This window comes from Labeo rohita, chromosome 24 (genome assembly GCF_022985175.1).
Source record: "Labeo rohita strain BAU-BD-2019 chromosome 24, IGBB_LRoh.1.0, whole genome shotgun sequence".
NCBI classification, from domain to species: Eukaryota; Metazoa; Chordata; class Actinopteri; order Cypriniformes; family Cyprinidae; genus Labeo; species Labeo rohita.
In genome coordinates, this window is record NC_066892.1 from 22,438,235 (window position 1) to 22,459,815 (window position 21,581).

General features: G+C 35.9%; 1 protein-coding gene across 1 annotated transcript; it reads left to right on the forward strand.

The window, feature by feature from the left end:
- The first annotated feature begins 3,356 nt into the window (after nt 1–3,356).
- slc35b3 (solute carrier family 35 member B3) lies at nt 3,357–11,856 on the forward strand. The gene is made up of 10 exons (XM_051098812.1): nt 3,357–3,851; nt 4,347–4,574; nt 4,693–4,814; nt 5,109–5,263; nt 8,488–8,595; nt 8,808–8,905; nt 8,994–9,086; nt 10,705–10,816; nt 10,929–10,998; nt 11,176–11,856. The coding sequence occupies exons 2-10, from the start codon at nt 4,362–4,364 to the stop codon at nt 11,324–11,326; spliced, it is 1,122 nt and encodes a 373-aa protein (XP_050954769.1). The 5' UTR covers nt 3,357–3,851; nt 4,347–4,361; the 3' UTR covers nt 11,327–11,856.
- Nucleotides 11,857–21,581: the final 9,725 nt, after the last annotated feature.

Consider the following 21,581-nt stretch of genomic DNA (forward strand, 5'->3'; position numbering starts at 1 on the left):
TCTTTTATTAGTAGCTATATTGTGGAGAAACAACCTAAATAGATTTTACACTTAATTTGGTCTTTTTTTTTTTTTCATTTTAGGAAACATTCATTCTTTAGTCCCCTTCTAATGCTATCACAGTATTGTGAAACCTAATTAGCATTAAGCCAGAAAATCATGATGTTAATGTTTATAATATCTTATTATTTCATGCCTTTTAGTCACATTCAAACAATTACAGCTAAGACTTTTTTTTTAATACACTGCATATTCAAAATGTAGCGTCACATTCTGTTATACATGCAGTATGTAAGAACACAGCGCATGAACATTAACGCCCAGCTTTTTGTATAATACATGTAAGTATACAACTTTATTTTCATACATACTGCATTTAAATGAAGCTACACTTTTAAAAATAAAGGTGCTTTAAAAGGCTCTTTACAGTGATGCCATACACTGTAAAAAAAAAATTGTTAAGTCAACTTAAAATTATTTGTTACCCTGTAGCCTTAAAATTTTACATTCAGTCAACTCAAATAAGTTTAGTCAACTTGAAATGTTAAGTTGTACTAAGTGAAAACTTAGATATTAAATTGAGTGAACAAATAATTTGGTTTGTTAAACTCACAAGCTAAATTTCACTTGACTTCCATTTCTTTTAACTATTCCTTTAAAACATTGGTGTTATCCTTAATCATATGTCCTGCTCTTCACATTTGTTGCAGACTCATCCATGATCCCAACAGTCGTTAGGTCATCTGAATTCTAATAAGATCCATACACAGAATCACTCAACCGTTCAACTTTCCCAGAAGATCCTACTGATTTGCTGAGCTACAGGCCTCATTGGATCCAGATTTCGGTCTTTGAAAAGCCACCGCATTTCCTTCCGCATGCAATGTTTTATTTATTACTGGTTATTTGATCTGGTCCGAGACCATTATGGGAATATGTACCTTTCTGAATAATCAATAAATAGCCATTTTATTATTTAGAAGGATCTGGTGTGAAGGGCTGCAAAAAGTAGAAGTCATTACACAAATCCGTCATTGTTGATAAATGAGATCACTTGTAAAGTTAGATGGGTGGCATGCATGTGGACGGTTCTGTGCATTGCTGAATACTATTAGCGGGCAGTAAATATTGCACAGGCCTCTCCACGGGACTATGATTCGGCAAGTGGGCGGCAGAAAAAAGGGCAGTAAATTCGGAGATTAATTAACCCGTTGAATTCTGGACATTTCCAGGTCTCTGTTCTGGTGACCTGTGGACGTAAATGGGACGAGCCTGTCCTCGGCAGAGAGCGGAGAGTGAGGGCCCTCGTCCGGAAGAATGAGTTATTAAGAGAATTTTTTGAATAGATGGAAAAATTGTAGCCTGGCTATTTAGTGTCATAAAGTGCAGCCAAGCCAGCGCAGGGGCTCCTCGGGACAGGAGGCAATAGCATTCCAATCAAATCTCAGACGGATGAGAGATGGGCCTGTCCACTCTGAATTTTTATATTGTGGAAGGGGCTGGAAAGAAATAATGTCGTCCGTGAGTGAATTAACCTCTCGCAGTGGATGGAAAGGCCTCTGTCATCTATAGGGGAAGCAGAGGAAATGAATGGGCGGAACGGAGGCTGGGCGAGCCGGGGGGAGGGGTAGATAGGATCATAACCCCTCGCCAGAGATGGACTGTCCGTGGCTGTGGCTCGGTCACATGTGTTGTGGACGAGGGCCAGTGTGTAAGTGTGCTCCTTGGGCTTTTTGTTGATATCTAAAGGTCTGATCAAAATCACTTTGTTTTATTTTTGCATGACATTCATTCACATACATGCAAAACAAGGATGACGCTCCTGTCAGTCTGGACAAACAGGTTATACAGTTCAGCCAGGAAAACTATAGCAGAACGCACGCTGTGTAGTTCTATTTATATTATCAATGAAACCGACACAAGAAATAAAGCAGGTATGAAATCATTATTTCTTCATCTGCTTTATTGACAAAGGTAATCTTTCATTATCCTTATTACAGAGATCTACTAAAATCATTCAGAAAAGCAGGACCAGGTGGATTTTCTTGTTTTATGTCCCAATTTGCATGCTTATATACTATGCATTAAAAATATGTGCTTCTTTGGTAATGGGAAAGTAGGCTACATCCCCCTGGGTGTGTGGAAAGATAGTGCACAGCGTTTTGATGTACTACCAGGTCATAAAATTGTATCTAGATAACACAAAACCCCTTGTAACATACTGCTTGTGGTTGAATTTTAGCTTTAGCATCTAGCAAATATCTATCCATCCATTTATTCTCCAAACCAATTGTCTCATGTATGGTCTAGCGAATCATATTGCCTTAAAATTCATATTCAAATTCATATAAATTTCACATTTATGTTCATCTAAAATTTATAAACTAGTGTGGCAACTTTGGCATCACATTATGTGCATAATTAACCAAACATCATGCAAGGATAAAAAGATTCACCAGAAAAACGGTACTATCCAGGCACCTTTGCTTTGATTTGGAATTTATAACAGGTCACACAAGTTGCATTCATAAGGTGTGCAACATTTTTCTGGGTTATAAGCACAACTGACCCGAAAAGCACAAAATATGTGTGCCTATGTGTTTATAGGTGTTTATGGTGAGGTGTTTATGATGCCCCAAAAAATTGCTGCAAAAATAAATCCCCTCTTTGACTCCTAATTAATAATAAAAAGCATTATTTTATTATTTTATTATTATTTTATTTTAATAATATATATATATATATATATACAGATAGATAGATAGATAGATAGATAGATATAGATATATAGATAGATATATATAATTAAATAAACATAGATATACATAAATTAAAAGATTAAAAGAAAGGAAGAAAATTACATAAATTTTAAGTTTAGTTTGTTCTAAGAGATATACAAATAAAATTAATGTCAATAATAAAATCAGGCCCACATTGTTCTTTACAATTTTTTACAAATTTTCGTTTTATGTATACACACACACATTTCTTTCATACATTCCATTTTTCTGTTAACATAGAATTCCACGTCCTTCCAAAATAATCTTGAGTAAATGCAATGGAGAGAGAGAGAAAAAAGATGCAAAATAGTTTATTTTTCTTGATCACAAAATTCACAGGTATGTGAAACAATTGTTTAAATCTTTCCAAAACATGCTTAGCAGGATAAATTATATGAAGTATTTTGTAAGACGCTTCCTTAATTTTGTTATTGATACAAAACTTGTTTGGCAATTTCCACGCTTTAACCCAAGATATATTACCAACTAAAGACGACCAAAAAAATTCAACCTCAAAACTGTCAGTGTGTTGTTCAGACTGACACGTGTGTTCAGTGACGTATGTCATGGGGTCAGAGTTCACCGGAAGATGTTGGCTGCTGCCGGGAGACAGAACAATACAAAAACCTTTAGAATCATCGTATAATTTGTACCTTGATATGCGTCTTTATGGACGAAGGGTTTGCTTTGTGTTCCGTTCGATTGTATCGATGTAAAGATGTCTGTATCACCTTGAGGCGAGCGCTTAAAACTGATTTTAATCCCGGAAGTGGAGCAGCGCAGCAGTTGTTAGCTTAGCCGCTAACACCTTTTATCTCATCTAAATCCCATATGAGGGAGCGATTTTGTGTTCTCACGCTCACGATCTCACGCTCATTCTGCACGTTAAAGTCACAGATTGCGCCTGTCATGCGTGTCAGTTTAGAGACGCGTCTTTTATTGGGCTGTGAGCTGGGTGAAATGTAAGATTGTGATACACAGTTCCAGCTGTCAGATACTGATCATTCTTATCTGATCAATGTGATTTTGATTAAACTGGTCTATCACTCTGATCTTCTCTGGGTCAGTCGGGTAAGATTCTGTCATCTTTTCGCATAATTCAGTTTAAAATGTAATAATATACTGTGAATGCATAGACATGAACAAATACCAGTACCATGGTGTGGCATTTTAAATATGTATGTAAATATGTAATGCCATGGTATTCTTTAACTATCTTTTAGTGCAATGATATATAAATTTTGTAATTTATGTATACATGTATGACGTGTGTATTAAATGTGATACGATCATTGTGTCATGCTACAACTGATGCATTAGGAGGATCTTTCCCTCATCGAAATGTTTGTATAAGCAGCAACAGAAATAAAAGATCTTTTTAAAGCATGTTTATTTATGAGCGCTAGACATTTATAGCACAGCTTTAAAGCAGTAGTTAATAAAGAAATGAAAATATACTCACCCTCAGGCCATCCAAGATGTAGATGAGTTTGTTTCTTCATCAAAGTAGACAGTTTAGTTAAAATATATACGTTCTGATTGTGGATGAATTGCTTTGAATTTCAGGAGCCTGCAGACATCATGAGTGGCAAATTTGGGCTTGGGAATTACAGCTCGAGGAAGCACATCTCCATATCTGTGCCCTCATCCACAGAGGTCATGTCACCTCATATCAAATCAGTGGAGGAGCTCAGAGTGCTAGGCATCAACCTGAGTAGCTTCAACACACCTACACAGTTCTTCATTTGTGTGGCCGGTGTCTTCCTCTTTTACCTCATCTATGGCTACCTGCAGGTGACAGTCTGACCCATTGCTCGATTTGTGATTGTTGACATTATATTCGTGTCTGTGGTGATGCTAAACTCATGTGCTATGCAGCACTGCTAACTCTTATGAGTCTGTGTATTTCCAGGAGCTGATATTCTCAGTCGAGGGCTTTAAGCCATTTGGCTGGTATCTGACTTTAGTGCAGTTTGGATTTTACTCCTTGTTTGGTTTGGTGGAGTTGCAGCTTACTCAGGATAAGAGGAGGAGGTAATTTTTGAGCAATTGAAAAATAATCCTCGGTTATAATAGATAATTTACTGTCGCTGTGGGTTTTCTTTCCTTAAGGTGTTTTTTTGCAACCAGCTGCAGTATCACTGATACTGATACTGCTATTAAATGGATTTTATATTCCGTTTCTGGGGATTAATATTATTTATTAGCAACTAAAGAACATTAAAGTTATACTAACTTCTATTTTATATTCACATCATACTAGTATTCACAAAATAAGAAAACGTAACTTAATTGAATGTGTTGTTTTTTTTGTTTGTTTTTTTTCAGGATACCATGCAAAACCTATATGATCATCGCATTTTTAACAGTTGGGACCATGGGCCTATCCAACACTTCTTTAGGATACTTGAACTACCCCACACAAGTCATATTTAAGTGCTGCAAACTCATTCCTGTCATGATCGGAGGAGTTTTCATACAAGGTACATCAGATCATATGCTAGACTGTTAGTCTTTTATTCTTCACATTCAAGCAAACTGAAAAGTTAGAATAAATAAATGTACATTTGTTAAAAAGAACTCAGAGTAAAATTGTGTCAGAACAAATTCATCCTGAAAATAACAAATGAATAACAGTCAATTCAAAATGTATTCAGACACCTTCAACATTTTTCACATAATCACAGTTTGTTTGCTATAATGGTAATATATATATTGGAAAATGGTAATAAAATACGACAAGAACTCAAGAGTTAAACTGTGTTAGAACAAATTCATCTCGATGACTTTGATAGAAAGGTATGCAACAAAACATGGTCAGGTCAAAGTGTCAAATCAAATTTTTTTGTCCCAATTTTTTATTGAATTTACTGGAAGTCCACTGTATGAAGAATTTTTGGGTATAATTTTATCAGTTCAGGTCAGTTTATTTTATTTTGATATCCTCACTTACATAAATGAATTATAGTGTCCTGCACCCACTAGTACAAAAAAAAAAAAAGAAAAGTTATATCTTGTGTCTGAATAATTTTTTGTTTGGCTATATTATATATATTTTTATTCCCCAAATAAATGTTGTTCCTTTAAGCTCTCTATTTGTCATAAAATCATGAAGAAAATAAATAATAATAATAATAATAATAATAATAAAAATGCATATATATGTGCACCACGGTTTCCACAAAAATGTTAAGCAGCATGTTAAGTTGTTTTCAGTATTGCTAATAATAAATGTTTCTTGAATGATTTCTAAACAATTGACTGAAAAGATTGATTAAAGAAATCAAAGAAAGGCATCAAAGAAAAAATGTACTGTACTCCTATTTTAAAATATACTAAAATTAAAAATACAGAAAACGAAACAGTTATGTTAAACAGTAATAATATGTCACGATATAGCTACTTTTACTATACGTATTACTACTAATACTTTACTGCATAAAAACGCATTGTGGTGTTACTTCTGTGGAACAAAAACTGAGAATGTTTTGTGGCAACTAATAGTGTGCATTGTGATCAATCTCCAACAAGAGCCACAAAAACATTATTATTAAAGTCCATATGACTATAGAATTATTATTACAAGTCTTCTGTTGCCAGAAGTTGTTACTGAGAAATTTTGAGCAGGAGATTTTAAAGCTGCAGCAGAAAGAAATTATGAGTGAATAATGACTTAAATTTCAATCCAAGCTTAAAATTTAAAGTAAACCTTATTTTGATGGTCCCTTTTGAACATTCTATTGCCTACAAGTAACACTGCACCTATGTGTTAACCAGCTCTCTTTAGAGTATTAGTCAACTGTCTGCTTAATATCTGCAAACTTTTTATTTTGATGGTCCTCCAGCAGAAATTCTACTGACTATAACTAACTTTGCAAGTACTGTACATGTCAGCTTATTGTAACCCTAGACATGTAGGTGCAGCGTTATATATAATGAGACTTGCAAAAGGGACAATCAAAATAAAGTGTAACCAAATTTAGAATATATATTAAAACATTCTTAGAATATATACTGTCGAATATAGCACACTATTATTATTATTATTATTATTATTATTATTATTATTACTTTTTTTTTTTTTTGGTCCTTTTTGAGTTTAACAGTTGTGGTCATTATGTAAAGTAAAGAGCTACATACATTGTCGATCAAAAGTTTGGGATTAGTACGATTTTTAATGTTTTTTTTTAAAGAATTCTTATATGTTCATCAAGGCTGCATTTGCTTGATCAAAAATACAGAAAAAATTTAATATTGTGAAATTGGACCTGTGATTCTTTTTTTTTTAGGAGTTTTGATTGATAAAAGGTTAAAAAGAACAGCATTTATTCAAAATCTAAATCTTTTTTAACAATATAAGTCTTTGATATCACTTTTTATCTATGTAACACATCCTTGGTGAATATAAGTATTAATTTCTTTCAAAAAAAGAAAGAATAAAAATTACTGACCCCAAACTTTTAGATGGTAGTTTATATTGTTACAAAAGATTTCCATTTTAAACCAATGCTGTTCTTTTTTTTTTTTTTTTTTTTTAAATTTTTATTTGTTAAAGAATCCTGGAAAAAAATCACAGGTTCCAACAAAATAATAATTAAGCAGCACAACTGTTTTCAACATTGATAATAAATCAGCATATTAAGAATGAACACTGAAGACTAGAGTAATGATGCTGAAAATTCAGCTTTGTATCACAGGAATAAATTACATTTGTTCACAAAGAAAACAGTTATTTTAAATCGAAATAATATTTCACAGTATTACAGATTTTCTGTATTTTTGATCAAATAAATGCAGTCCTGATGAGCATAAGAAATGTCTTTAAAAACCATTAAAAATCGTATTGATCTAAAACTTTTGAGCGGCATTGTATATATTTTTCCAAATATCATCTTTTGTGTTTCTTGGAAGAAAAGTATGGGATTGAATCAACACAATAAGGTTAACTAATTTGTGGGTAAAATATCCCCTAAAATTAAGTCAGTTCACCAAAGTTTTGCAGGTTTGTGTTTTTCTGAGAACAAGTTCCTTGTTCTTATTCCATTTCTTTCATTGGCCAGTGTTGTTGTGGAGCTCTTCACTTTTCTTATGCAACAATTGGATTGGAGTTTTGATATCCTGAACAAGAAAGAATGAAATCAGCGGAACAGCTCTCCCCTCTCTTTTTATGTATTTTTATTTTTTTTTCTCTGGCATCATGGACCTTGCGTCCCCTGAGGGGTGCGTAAGATCAGCGGGACGTTGGTTGAGGATGCTCTCATGATGCCAACCCATCAAAGCTAGACGCAATCAAAGTGATGCACAGCAACCTGCTGCATCACCTCCATCCCCACGGCTACTACCTGTTTGAGAACACTATTCGGCCTTTCTTGCTTCGTCTCTTTTTTCTGGCCTTTGCATTTTCACGTCCGACCTCAAACTCGTTCTCCTGGCATGCTTGCTTGTGATGAGTTGAAGAGTCCAGCAGAAAAAGACAAAAACTCCTTCTCTCTCTTTGACATCAGTTCCCGTTGAACTTGTTCAAAGATCTTTGTAAAGCCAACCTGCAGCCAGTGTCAAACCTGCAGCCAGAACTCAAAGAACCCAGACAATAAGGCCCTCAGCTTAGCAGAAGATCAGATGCATGTTTATGCAGCTTTTGTGATGTTTTTTAGTTGATCTGTGTCAGAGTTTCTTGATAGACCTTGTTGATGTTGTTTGTTTTTAGGGAAACGCTACAACGTTGCGGACGTGTCTGCTGCTCTGTGTATGAGTCTCGGTCTGATCTGGTTTACACTAGCAGACAGCAAGATTGCCCCAAACTTCAATGTAACAGGTACAGGATTGCTTCTTCGTCAGTCTGTTGAATATGAAAAACAGGCTTTGTTACAAAATCTAGTGAGCTGTCTTGCTAAAAATAATCTACTGTCTGCATAAGCATATTTGAAAAAAAAAATATTTATAGTTTTATTTTTTATTTTATATATTATTTTATTTTTTAAAAACTGAATGTAATTGAAATGTAATGGTTGTGTTGGTTGGTTCTAGGGGTAATTCTCATATCTCTGGCCCTCTGTGCGGATGCTGCTATAGGAAATGTCCAGGAAAAAGCCATGAAACTTCATAATGGAACCAATTCAGAGATGGTACAGATCATTTAGAATTAAGACCATCATAAGATTGTTTGTCTCTTTTTGGGCAGGAGTATTGTTTATTGTTGTCCATGTGTTGCAGGTTTTATATTCCTATTCTATTGGTTTTGTGTATATTTTGTTGGGGCTTCTGTCTGTTGGAGGGCTTGGACCTGCTGTTTCCTTCTGTTCTCAGGTGGGTTTTAACCCAGATTTATTTTGCAGTAAAGTACACATTCATTTGGAGTACACATTCATTTTTCAAAAATATGTCTATGTATTATAATTAAATTTTTGCACCAAAAAAAAAAAAAAAAAGGGTTTTATGCAGGTTTTTTTTTTTTTTTATTAAATCCTTCCTTTGGCTCTTTAGAATTTACCAGGCTGTTCCTGATGCTGTATCTTTAAGACTACTGTTTATAAAATCGTAATAAATAAAATCTGTTGTGACTGGTTTAACAATTTATCTTTAGTTCACACTAACTTTTGAGCTCAGACTATAACTTTTCTATTCAGAGGCAATATTTGCCTGCTGGAATTGATTTCCAGGGCCATTTTAGACCTTCTTTAGGACCGTGTTTTCTTTCATGTCAAATATCCATATGTGACCAGTACACTTCATCTTTTGAAAACTTCAATTAAAAAAAACAAAAAACAGAAAAGAAAGAACATTACAAATAATAGAACAAACACAATAGATCAAATTTATCAGAGTTTTTTTTTATTTTTTATCACACGGCCCACCCCTAAGTTGCATTTTTATATATATATATATATATATATATATATGACTAGATAAATGGCTAATATTCTAGTAATATTATTAGTACTAGTCAAACACATATTAATGCCTTATTCTACATGACCTTATTCTAAATCCCTAATCTTACCTAAAACCTAAACTGAAAAACTAACTGTTACTAACGACTAACCTTACTAACTGTTTATAAGCAGCAAATTAGGAATTTGAGGGAAAAGTCATAGTTAATAGTGAATAAGCGTTCCCTATTCTAAAGTGTTACCATATGTATAGAGACAGTATTATTACAATAGTAGTATATTTCTCATTTTTACTTTGTTTTATTGAATAATAATCACAATTATAAAATGGTTTATCATTTTTTATGAAATTCTTTATTTTTTTTTTACAGTACTGTGGTATTATTACAGTAGTATCATAGTTATCCATATTTATTAATAATTACATTACATTTAAAAATAAATACTAGTTATTTTATAGTTATATTAAATGGCTGAAAAGTGGGAATATGGGCAATGTGGAATATTGTTTAAGTGGACCGATTTTTTTTTTTTTGTTTGTTTGTTTCTTTCTTTCTTTCTTTCTTTCTTTCCCAAATCATTCAGCACTAAAAAGATGCACAGATGCACTCCCCTACCAAATCCCCCCAGTCATTTAACAACAATTTTTTTTTTTTTCCAAATGGAAAGCATTTTTTAATAATGCAATATAGTGTCAGTTACTGTTTTGTTTTGTTTTATTTTTGTTAATATTGTGCATCCCTAGTGTTGATGTATAAATACGGATGGTCATAAGTTATTGAACTCATGGTTGTAATTGCTTTTCAAATTTTATAATTGGTACACCCCTAGCAGCAACAGCATTTTCATATTTACTGGTGGTTCATATTAACTGACCCAAATAGAAAGTATAACCACAAAACTGTGATACAAATCTAATCATAATGTTTAGACAACCACAAGACTTCCATTTCAGCAGGAACCAGAAGTTTTACATGACTGTATTTTAATACCTAAATGTATTCTATCCTTAAAACTGTGTTTTACTCACTCAGCATCCAGTGACGACATACGGTTATGCATTCTTATTTTCACTGACGGGATATTTTGGTATTTCATTTGTCCTGGCTCTGATAAAACTGTTTGGAGCACTAGTTGCTGTCACAGGTAAGCCCTCTCATAAGTATGTATTTTTGTGGGATGGTCAATGAAATTTAGTGAAAAAAAGAAAGTAAATTAATGTCATAACTTTTTTTTTTTTTTTCCTCCTTCTCTTCAGTGACTACGGGAAGGAAAGCCATGACTATTGTGTTGTCATTTCTGTTCTTTTCAAAACCTTTCACTTTTCAGTAAGTGAACCAGATTTTCTTTCATAATGTATTGAGTTGTATTACCAAATGCAAATAACGTAACTTGATTTTATCCATCAGGAATTGTTTGGGTCAGTTTTAATTTCATGTTGAGTGTTGGTTATACTAATGACATTTCAGTTTTGTTGAGATTGACGTGCATCGGTTTTTTCTCAGGTACGTCTGGGGTGGTCTTCTGGTGGTGTTTGGCATCTTCCTTAATGTTTACAGTAAAAACAAAGACAAAATGAAGCTTCCCTCCTTGGCAGAGCTCAAAAAACGAGTGCTCAGCGGGAGGAAGGTGCGCCTGCTATCTCAGGATGTGTAGGAGGATCTCAAAAGTTGAATTGATAGACTTCTCCTACATCTTACATCAGCTGATGCTCAGGTGTGGTTTGGAGTCCGAGATGGGACAGATGATCGTGCAGAGTTGAATCAGCACGTATGGAGCTTGGGGACCTGTTTGAATCAAAGGGACCATAAACTAGAGCCAAAGATTTGCACTGGACAAAGGTGGAAACTGAAGATGGAAATGGTTTCAGTAGAAAATTCTTTTTTTAACAAATCATGTCCAAATGAATGTTGACCTGATGGGAGGCAGTGACATTTTAAATGAATACATTTCACCTGCATGTGCTGTAAAATGATGGCAACAGTTGACGTACAAGTCAGGACTTCAGGACAAGTCCGTTTTTTTTGAGTTAACTGCAACTGCACAGGTGAAAAGAACTCAGTGATTCTGTCTTTTTAAAGGGCTGACGTTCAGAAGCGGATCAACTTATCAGCTGCCATATTTGCTAACCGTTTGTTTGGTGAAAGGGTGGCTGTTTTTACATTAAAAACAAACTGGGAAGTTGATTCAGACAGTCTGGAGTGTTTTCATGAATAATGGCGTCTCTTATCCATTGGCTCCAGCATGGAGAGTTGAAAGGCTGCCAAGCACTTCCTCAGATGTTTGGCCCTGCGATCGCCCAGGGCCTGTTTGATTAGTAATCCTGGAATAAGATAGCACCAGAAAGAAAACAAACACTGTGCACAGGGCTTGGCTTTAGACCTAATTTAGTTGAGCAGAACGTCACACATGCGTGTATGTGTGTGTGTTTGTGTGCGTGCATATGTGGTTTGTGCATGTTTGTGAGCCAAGTGTGCGACACTTTCAAAGCCTCAGGGAAATGATTATTGTGCAGTTGTTGCCACCCCTCTCCCTTAGAGACACTGCCAGTTATAAAACACAGCATTAGCACAGATACACAAAGGACTAGCTGCTGTCTGACTTATTGACCATACAAACTTATCATAAACCTCGAGATGTTACGGAATCAGAATTTTTATTTAAATACTTGAATATACATTATAAATATTTAAATGCTTCATTTTAAAAAATGATTATAGGGTGATTTAAAAAATGTTTATCAGAGAACCTGTTTGACGCAGTCATTATTTTGCTATTACATTTGTTATAAAGAGGCACAGAAATGACTGTGGCTCTAAATAAACTTTTATGAGTTAGTTCACACCAAAAAAGACAATTTTGTAATTTTTAACTATTTGTTTTACACACTTTTGTGCCCATATTCTAAGTACACATATTTTATATTTTTCTGTGGAATGCAAAAACACATTTAGCAGAATGTCTAAGCTGCACGTTTCCCTTCAGACAAAGCTTCTAGTGATCAAATTCACCTATAGTTAGAGCAGTGTGAGGGGTTTGCACTTTGTCAGTGCATATCTTTCTTCTAGCTCACACAAACTTTTTAACAACACAATTTTTCTTGCTGGTCCATGTAGTTTTTATTTATTGCCCTTGATGTCTTTTAAATGCAGTTCTTAAAGGGGTCATCGGATGCCAATTTTCCACAAGTTGATATGATTCTTTAGAGTCTGATTAAAACTCTGTAACATGTTTTGGTTAAAATTTCTGCAAAATGAACCTATTCTGTTCGATGCTGCTTTAAATGTTAATGAGCTGTGCTCGCCCCGCCCCTCGCTTCTCTCTGTGGAGTGACGAGCCTGTTTACTTTAGCCGCATTTAGCCGCTAAACTTGCTAACTAGCACATTATTAGGAAAGGCAATTGCAAAGATTCATGAAAAAAACACGGCTCAGATGTTGTAAATGATGACTACTTGGGGCTGGGCGATATGGGCAAAAAAATTATCACGATAATTTTTTTCATATCAGTCGATATCGATAATTATCACGATAAATGTCAAATCTTTATTTATTTCCAGTTTAAAGTAAGATTTTTGCTCCAAAGTGGAAGTTGTAGAAGCCAGACCACTAAATTTCCTTAACAAAATAAATATCTAAATAGAAAAATTTATTTCTGCATGTTCTAATGAGTTATAATAATAGTAATATCACTTTTTTGTCTCTTAGAAATGCACATTTGATAGTAGCTTGAGGATGCAGAGGTAAATTTTTGTTCATTATCAATCAGTAACATCTGTACAAATTGTAGCAACCTCAGTTTTATATGGTTAAATTTATTTTGACCCAGTGTTTTTTTTTTTTTTAATTAAGCATTGGTCTCCCATAGTAGCAAGCATACATTTTAAATCATCATAAACTCAGTTAAAACCACACATAATGGTACCTCAATACCATGGTAAAAATATAACTACATGGTTTTATAGGTAGCCTATTTGTATAAAAAATGGTAGTCTAAAAACATTCAGTATAAATGCACACATGCTATAGCTTAATCATAAATACATACATACTATAATTATATACCATTACTTCTGTAATAAAATTCAATGTGAATATCCCACATTGCTGCCACAATACCATGCTGCAGTGAGTGTTACTACAGTAAATCCATGGTAAATGATGGTGATGTGTACATTGAAAAGCATTCTGACTGTCTGTCAAGTGTTTCACACTGGATCTCACAGCGTTGGTTAGTGCTCGCGTGATGGAGCCGTTCACATATTGTGTCTTTTGCGCGTTAAAGTTCGTTATTTCAAATGTCGGCGCGCGGCAGCTGTGCTCATAACGGAAGGGACGGGCATGCGGTGCAACGCGCTTGGTTTTTCCAGACGCTTTCGCGCAACATCGAGATAATAAGTGCATCTTCTCTAGTGAGCTCGCGCAGGGCGGCAGTTTGAACTTTGGTCCGAGCAGATAAACGGTCCGTGTGGCGCGATTCAAATGAGTCGCGTTGTTTTGTTCCGCTTTTGGCACATAAAAATTATAGCGAACATTTATCAAACTCCTCATATCGTTTTATCGAGGGAAATTATATCGCGAAAATTATCGTTATCGAATTATCGCCCAGCCCTACGACTACTATGTTCATTATTACATCCAGCAACAGGTCACCTCAATCGCTTAGGAGCCATTCTTGTCTATGTCACTGTTCCGGCCAGAGTATGTGAGCGGAGTGGAGTGGGAGCGGAGCGCGGAGTGGAGCGGTGTGATTTTTAATAGAGTGAGGAGCTGAAATTTTAAAAGTCGGAGCGTTGTGGTTTTTACTCGCTCCAAGAGCGCTCCACTACCGCTCCATCACGAGTACAATTCATGACAACGACCCAAAATATAACTGAATATATAGCAAGAATTCATGTGTTAAACATAGCCTATTTAGCTAGCTTGATAGAGATGGATAACTCAAATCAGAAAGAATGTGAAAACTAGGATGACGTCAATGGACGAGCATAAAGTTATAGTTTTCAATGAATTAGTTTGTTCTTTCAAGATATTTAATATTTTCAAGTGAAAGCGTGATTTAAACAAGTACAACACTTATTCACGCAATTGCTCTCTCAATAATATCCGATTTCGAATGAGAAGAAATCTATAAGAAATGCAGCGATCTGTACGTAAAATAACTGACGAAACGTATTGTTATTATTATTATTATTATTTTTTTTATCACAAACATTTGCACTGCAAAAAGCAGCAATTATACCTTTTAATGCTGACTGACAACAATGTTAGCTTGGCATGAGGAAAAAAGTTTGCGCACTAGTGTTCCAATAAGCCACTTTAAAACTACACTTTCGTTTTATTTCTGTTATTTTCTTCTTTTAATATACGTTATGAACAGAACTGTGGTATTTCAAACATACTGATATAGTTTAGACGCGGAGCGAAGGCGGAGCGGTGTTTCTGGTATCAGTGAGCGAGGAGTGGAGCGGGAGCGGGAAACGGTGAACCCGGAGCGGAGCTGGAGCGGAGCGGTTATAAAATGCACGGAGCGCGGAGGGGAAATTGTTGTCGCTCCACTCCGCTCACATACTCTGGTTCCGGCATGGAAACAATGGCAATCGGTTGTTACTGCTCATTTAACGCGGGTCTAAGATAAGACAGTCATGTCAATCAACTATCGTGGGAGCGGCCTCTGTCGGTGTGTCGTCACAAATGCAAAATGCTAAGAATGGCTTGATTTTAAAAAGGGGAAATTATTTGTGAAGATTAATTAAAAACCACTGGGTGGATTTTTTTATCGTTACAGGGTGGTTGTTAGTGATGGGTCATTCTTGAACGATTTGTTCATTTTGAACGAATCTTTAATGTGACTCGGGACGAACGAGTCATCTCGGGGAGTGATTCGTTCAGTCGCGCATGCGTAACATCCTATTAGATATTGTGCAGGAATTAGTTCAACTGTTTTAGAGTCGTTCGTTCACCTTATGGGGCTGTCACGTGATGAACGAATGACTCAACCCGAAGACTCGAGAGATGAACTAATCAATTCTCTTTCCGGCTCAGGCTGCATAGGTTAACATTATGGGGCTGTCACGTGATGAACGAACGACTCAAACCCGAGGACTCGAGAGATGAACTAATCAATTCTCTTTCCGGCTCAGGCTGCATAGGTTAACATTACGGGGATGTCACGTGATGAATGAACGACTCAAACCCGAGGACTTGAGAGATGAACTAATCAATTCTCTTTCCGGCTCAGACTGCATAGGTTAACATTACGGGGCTGTCACGTGATGAACGAACGACTCAAACCCGAGGACTCGAGAGATTAACTAATCAATTCTCTTTCCGGCTCAGGCTGCATAGGTTAACATTACGGGGCTGTCACGTGATGAACGAACGACTCAAACCCAAAGACTCAAAAGATGAACTAATCAATTCTCTTTCCGGCTCAGGCTGCATAGGTTAACATTACGGGGCTGTCAGGTGATGAACGAACGACTCAAACCCGAAAACTTGTCAGATAAGAGGTGAGGTGAGCGAATCATAGACTAAAGACCCAGGTAAACAATGAATTAATATTTTCTGTTTCTTATAGCATTATAGTTTTGTCTTGTTTGTAGTGTGATCAACGTTTGTGTAAGCAGTAGATGTGTTAGGGAAGTAAAACTTAACATTTTATTATATTTTGCTAAAATGAACAAAATGAACGAAATGACTCGAAAAAAGATTCGTTCATTTTGCTGAACGAGACTCAAAGGACCGAGTCGGTAAAATGATCCGAACTTCCCATCACTAGTGGTTGTGTACACACACTGCCAACACACATTTATAGTCATGTGAAAAAGTTAGGACATTCCATGGTTTTACGTATCAGGACATCATTAAAAAAAAACTGGTCCTTGGCTGTCTTAAAATTTTGAAAATAAAACCTCAGATGAACAACAACACATGACAAATTACACCCTGTCATTATTTACTGAACCAAGATAAAGCCAAAATGGACAAGCCATGTGTGACAAAGTTAGGACGCCCTTACTGTTAACATTGGAATTAAGAGGGTAAATAACAGTCAAGCACTGCTAATCAAATACTTTTGATTAACTGATCATCAGCAAGTGTGAGCGCCTCTTTAAAAGCATAAGCTTTGACAGTTTGCTGGTTTGGAGCCTTCAGGTGTGTGTTAACACAATGCCAAGAAGGTAAGACATCAGCAATCATCTTAGAGAAGCAACTGTTGTTGCCATCAGTCTTAGAAGAGTAATACGGCCATTTCCAAACAATTTGAAGTTTATTCACAAGTGGAAGGCATTTAAAACAGACACCTCTCCTTCCAGAAGTGGATGTCCCAGGAAATTCACCCCAAGATCAGACCATGTAAAGTTCAGAGAAAATGGCAGACAATCCAAGAACTACACCTCAGACTCTACAGGCCCCAGTTAACATGTTAAATGATAAAGTTCATGACAATACCATTAGAAAAATATGGGACAAAATGGCATGTTTGGAAGGCTTGGCAGAAGAAAGCCTCTTCTATCTAAAAAAAAAAAAAAACATTGCTGCACAGTTTATGTCTGCAAAGTTGCATCTGAACAAAACACAAGCCTTCTAGAATAATGCCCTTTGAACAGACGAGACCGATGTGGAGATGTTTGGCCATAATGCACAGCGCCAAGTTTGGTGAAAACCTAAAGAGCATGTCAACACAAACACCTCATACCAAAAGACAAGCATGCTGGAGAAGGGCTGATCATTTTGGGCTTGTTTTGTAGCCACAGGACCTGGGCACCTCACATTCATTGAGTTGGCCATGAACTCCTCTGTATGTCAAAGTATTCTAGAGTCAAATGCGAGGGCATCTGTCCGACATCTAAAGTTGGGCCAAAATTGGGTCATGCAGCAGGACAATGATCCCAAGCACACCAGCAAATCTACAACAGAATGGCTGAAAAGAAAAGAATCAAGGTGTAGCAATAGCCCAGTCCACGTCCAGAGCTCATTCTGACTCAAATGCTGTGGTGAAAGCTGTGCATAAGCAAATGCCCACAAACCTCAATGAACTGGCGCAACGCTGAAAAGAAGATTCCTCCGGAACGGTGTGAGAGACTGATAAAGTCACACAGAAAATGAATGCTTCAAGTTATTGCTGCTAAAAGTGGTTCTGCAGGCAACTGACTCATAGTGTGTCCTAACTTTGACACACATGGCCTTTCCCTCTTGGCTGTATTTTTGTTAAATAAATAATGACACTGTGTGATATGTCATGTGATGATGTTGATCTGAGGATTTATTTTTCAAATTTTAAGACCTGCCAAGGACCAGATAATTATTATGTCCTGATACAGAAAACCATGAAATTCAATAGGGTGTCCTAACTTTTTCACATGACTGTATGTTCAAACAACATGTAAAAGTGAAGTTTGCATCCGATGACCCCTTTAAATATTATGTACATATTAAAATTCACTATTTATTATATGGGAATTTATTTCAGTTCACAGTAACATAAAAAAAAGAAAGAAATGAAACAGGAAAGCACAAGTTTTCAGTACTTAATTGCAAATTTGAACGCTGTTTGTTTGATTATTAAATTTCTTATTATGCAGTTACACATTACTGCATGGAGAGTCCACTTCATGGATCATTTCAAGTCCTGCCTTCAGAGCAAATGATTTAACCAATTTAAGTTAAAAGTTACTGAACTTACTAAGTATTTGTGCAACCTTTCTACTGGCTGTCAAGCTCCAAAAAATCTAAGATAGCACCATAATAGTATATTAAAGTAGTCTATGTTCTAAGTTTTAAATCCATACAACAGATTTCTGTGCAATATACACTCCAAAATAAAGATGCTTCATGATGCCATAGCAGAACCTTTTTGTCTAAATGGTTCCATAAACAGCCTTTAACATCTGAAGAACCTTTCTCTTTCACAAAAAGTTATTTGTGGCAAATAAGGTTCTTGAGATTATAAAAAGGTAAGTGAGAAATGGTTCACTGACAGAGAACCTTTGACTGAATGGTTCTTTATGGAACCAAAAATGAAGCACCTTTATTTTTAAGAGTGTAGTCAGAAAACCAAACAGTTTAATGTAAGTTGTGTTCATAAATTGAATTTTTCTAAAGTTTACATGATTTTATGGCTGTTTTTGACATACGTTGTTTGTCATCAGTTTTGAAGATATTCGTGTTTCTATGTCCTAGTAGAATTTGTATTGCACAAATTAAAAATAGATGCCTAGAGGTGTTGGTAATATGGCGACCGTGTGAACCGACTTGAAATTTAGTCATGCTTGCCCACTTTTTCTGATGAAGGTCATCTGGCACTGGAAATGAACATCTGTGAGAACATCTTTCCTCATTTTCATTCACTGATGTCCAGCTGGCAGCAGAGCTTCTCCGGGTCATTCCATAGTACTGCAGATGACAGACACAGCAGCGTGTTTTCTGTCTCTATGAATTCTGCAAATCTGTGTTTCTGTCAGTGGTCTAATGGTGACAAGCACACTGATGTTAGCATTCCAGAATTATAGAGTACAATTAGTAATTGACAATTTCATAAATTGATAGTTATTACTTACCTAAAAACGCAGCATTGCACAATAGGTTTGGAACTTATACTATAAAATTTGAACGTGTACCACATAACATTTTGCATAACAATCATTGGTCACACTTTATTTTAAGGTCCAGTTTTCGCTATTAACAAACCAATAACTATGGCTTTCGTCTCAGTAAACTAATTTGCTGCTTATTAAAAGTTCAGGTACTGGGTAGGACTAGGGATGTTGAATATGGGCATGCAGAATAGGTGCTTTATAAGAACTAATAAACAGCCAATATGTTAATAACAGACATGCTAATAAGTAACTAGTTAATAGTGAGAATTGTTCCCTATACTAAAGTGTTACCCAGTCATTCAACCCTTTTCCACTACAAATGTTACAGGATTGACAATATGCTTAATGATTCATTATCAGGATACTATTTAAGATAATTTTGTAAAATCAAAATAAGCTTCCAGATCTTTATTGGAAAGAGTTTAAAATATTTTTAATTCTTCTTTCATGAACCAAAAGCAGTTACTGCACAATTCCAGAGGGACAGTTTCAAAATGAAATAATTTATTGAAACTGATTTTGCATTATACACCAATGGCTAAATTCATTGTCAGGGACAGTTTTATATAGTTATATAAGTGGGTACTTATATGTACACAAATGGCAGTGTTGTCTGTATTTCACCCAGTGTTCTTCAGCCTGGTCCGTATAAACTAGATTTATACTTGTATTGCCTTTGTGTGGTCCTTTGTGTAAAATTCACTAAGAAGTGAAACATTTAAAAATCAACTGCAAGGGAGATGTTACCTCCCTTCATTTTAAATCAAACCCATTTTAAATGCAGTCTTTTTGTCAAAGATAGATTGTGTCTAAAGGTCCATTTAGATCATAGTACGTTAAGAAGCCCCAGCTGACTGCAGCTAAAAGAACCATTTATCTTATGAAGAGAAACACTAGCACATTGAACAATGAAGCCTTAAAACCCATTTGAAGTGTGAGTGTTTCATTCATCAAATGAAGTCTTTGACCCTGTACACACTCAGAACAACTCACACACTACAAACCGTTTAGTGGCCACCTCTGATTTTTGCTTCAGATTTTGCATTGGCCCAACATGGTGCCAAAATAGTTTGTTAAACATAAACAAAAATCAAACATTTAAATGTATTCAAATTGCCATGAACTACTTTGGCCCAAAGATAATTTTGTAAACGCATAAACAAAGTGGGGTATGCCAGCAATTTGCTTATTTTAATATGTCGCTATCCCTTCAGTGCACAATTATAGAAGTAGTTGTATTTTATTATTTGCATTTAGCATTGTTTCTCTCCCCTGCTGTCCCTGTCAGAACAAGGCCTGCAAATACCAAACAAATACACTGAAATTAGAATATTAATGTCAACCAGTTTGCATTGGGTGTGTTTATATATAGCCTGTATACAAGTGTAGTCTCTCTACCTTTCTATCTTCTGTTGCTCTTTTGCTCTCGCATAAACTGAGACGTCCGCCCAGCTCTTATTAATGTATCGGGTCTACCTGGGTTCAGTGACCTCTGCCCCCCCTCCGCTGGCCTCCCTTCATAAATAATGGGGGACGTCTGCAGCTCATCACCTCAGTAAATAGGCTGCCGTATAACTCCATATAACTGCCCCAGCCACTCCAATAGCCCAGCAGGTCCCGCTGGCAGCCCATCCATTACCAAAGGGCCATGGCTGTATCGTCCTTGGGCCGGGGCCGGACTGGGCCAGTCGGGTGAGAGAGAGAGAGGCTATGAGCTTGTAAAAAAGGATAAAGGGGGAAATGAAGGGGGTGGTGAGGTGGAAATGGACTAAAGTAGGTCACAGGACTGCTACAGAATAGAGTAAATGGGGGCGTGGATGATGTCAACACAGTTAAAGCACATCAAACCTGAGAGACAGAGATGAGTCAGAATTTTTTAGATTGGATAGACCTATAATTTCAAATCAGTTTAATTATAACTTGGTGTCAAAATAGAAATAGAAATATATTCACTTGTGTCAGACCAATTTTTAATATAGCCCGATGTCATGGCAATTCGTACATATATTTTTACGAGGTCGCTAATTCGAATGACCTCACTCGTATAAATTCATATGATTTTAGCGAAAACGTACAATACCTATGAGTTGCACAATACCTATGAATTTGTACGAATTAGCCACCTCATAAAATACGTACAATTGCTGTATGTATATATATATATATATATATATATATATATATATTAGGGGTGTAATGATACATTTATTCGTACCGAACCGTCACGGTACGGGCATCTCGGTTCGGTGCATGAGGCCTTACAACAAATACAGGCAATTCACCTTCAATCCAGAAAGGGGCGTCCGCAGTA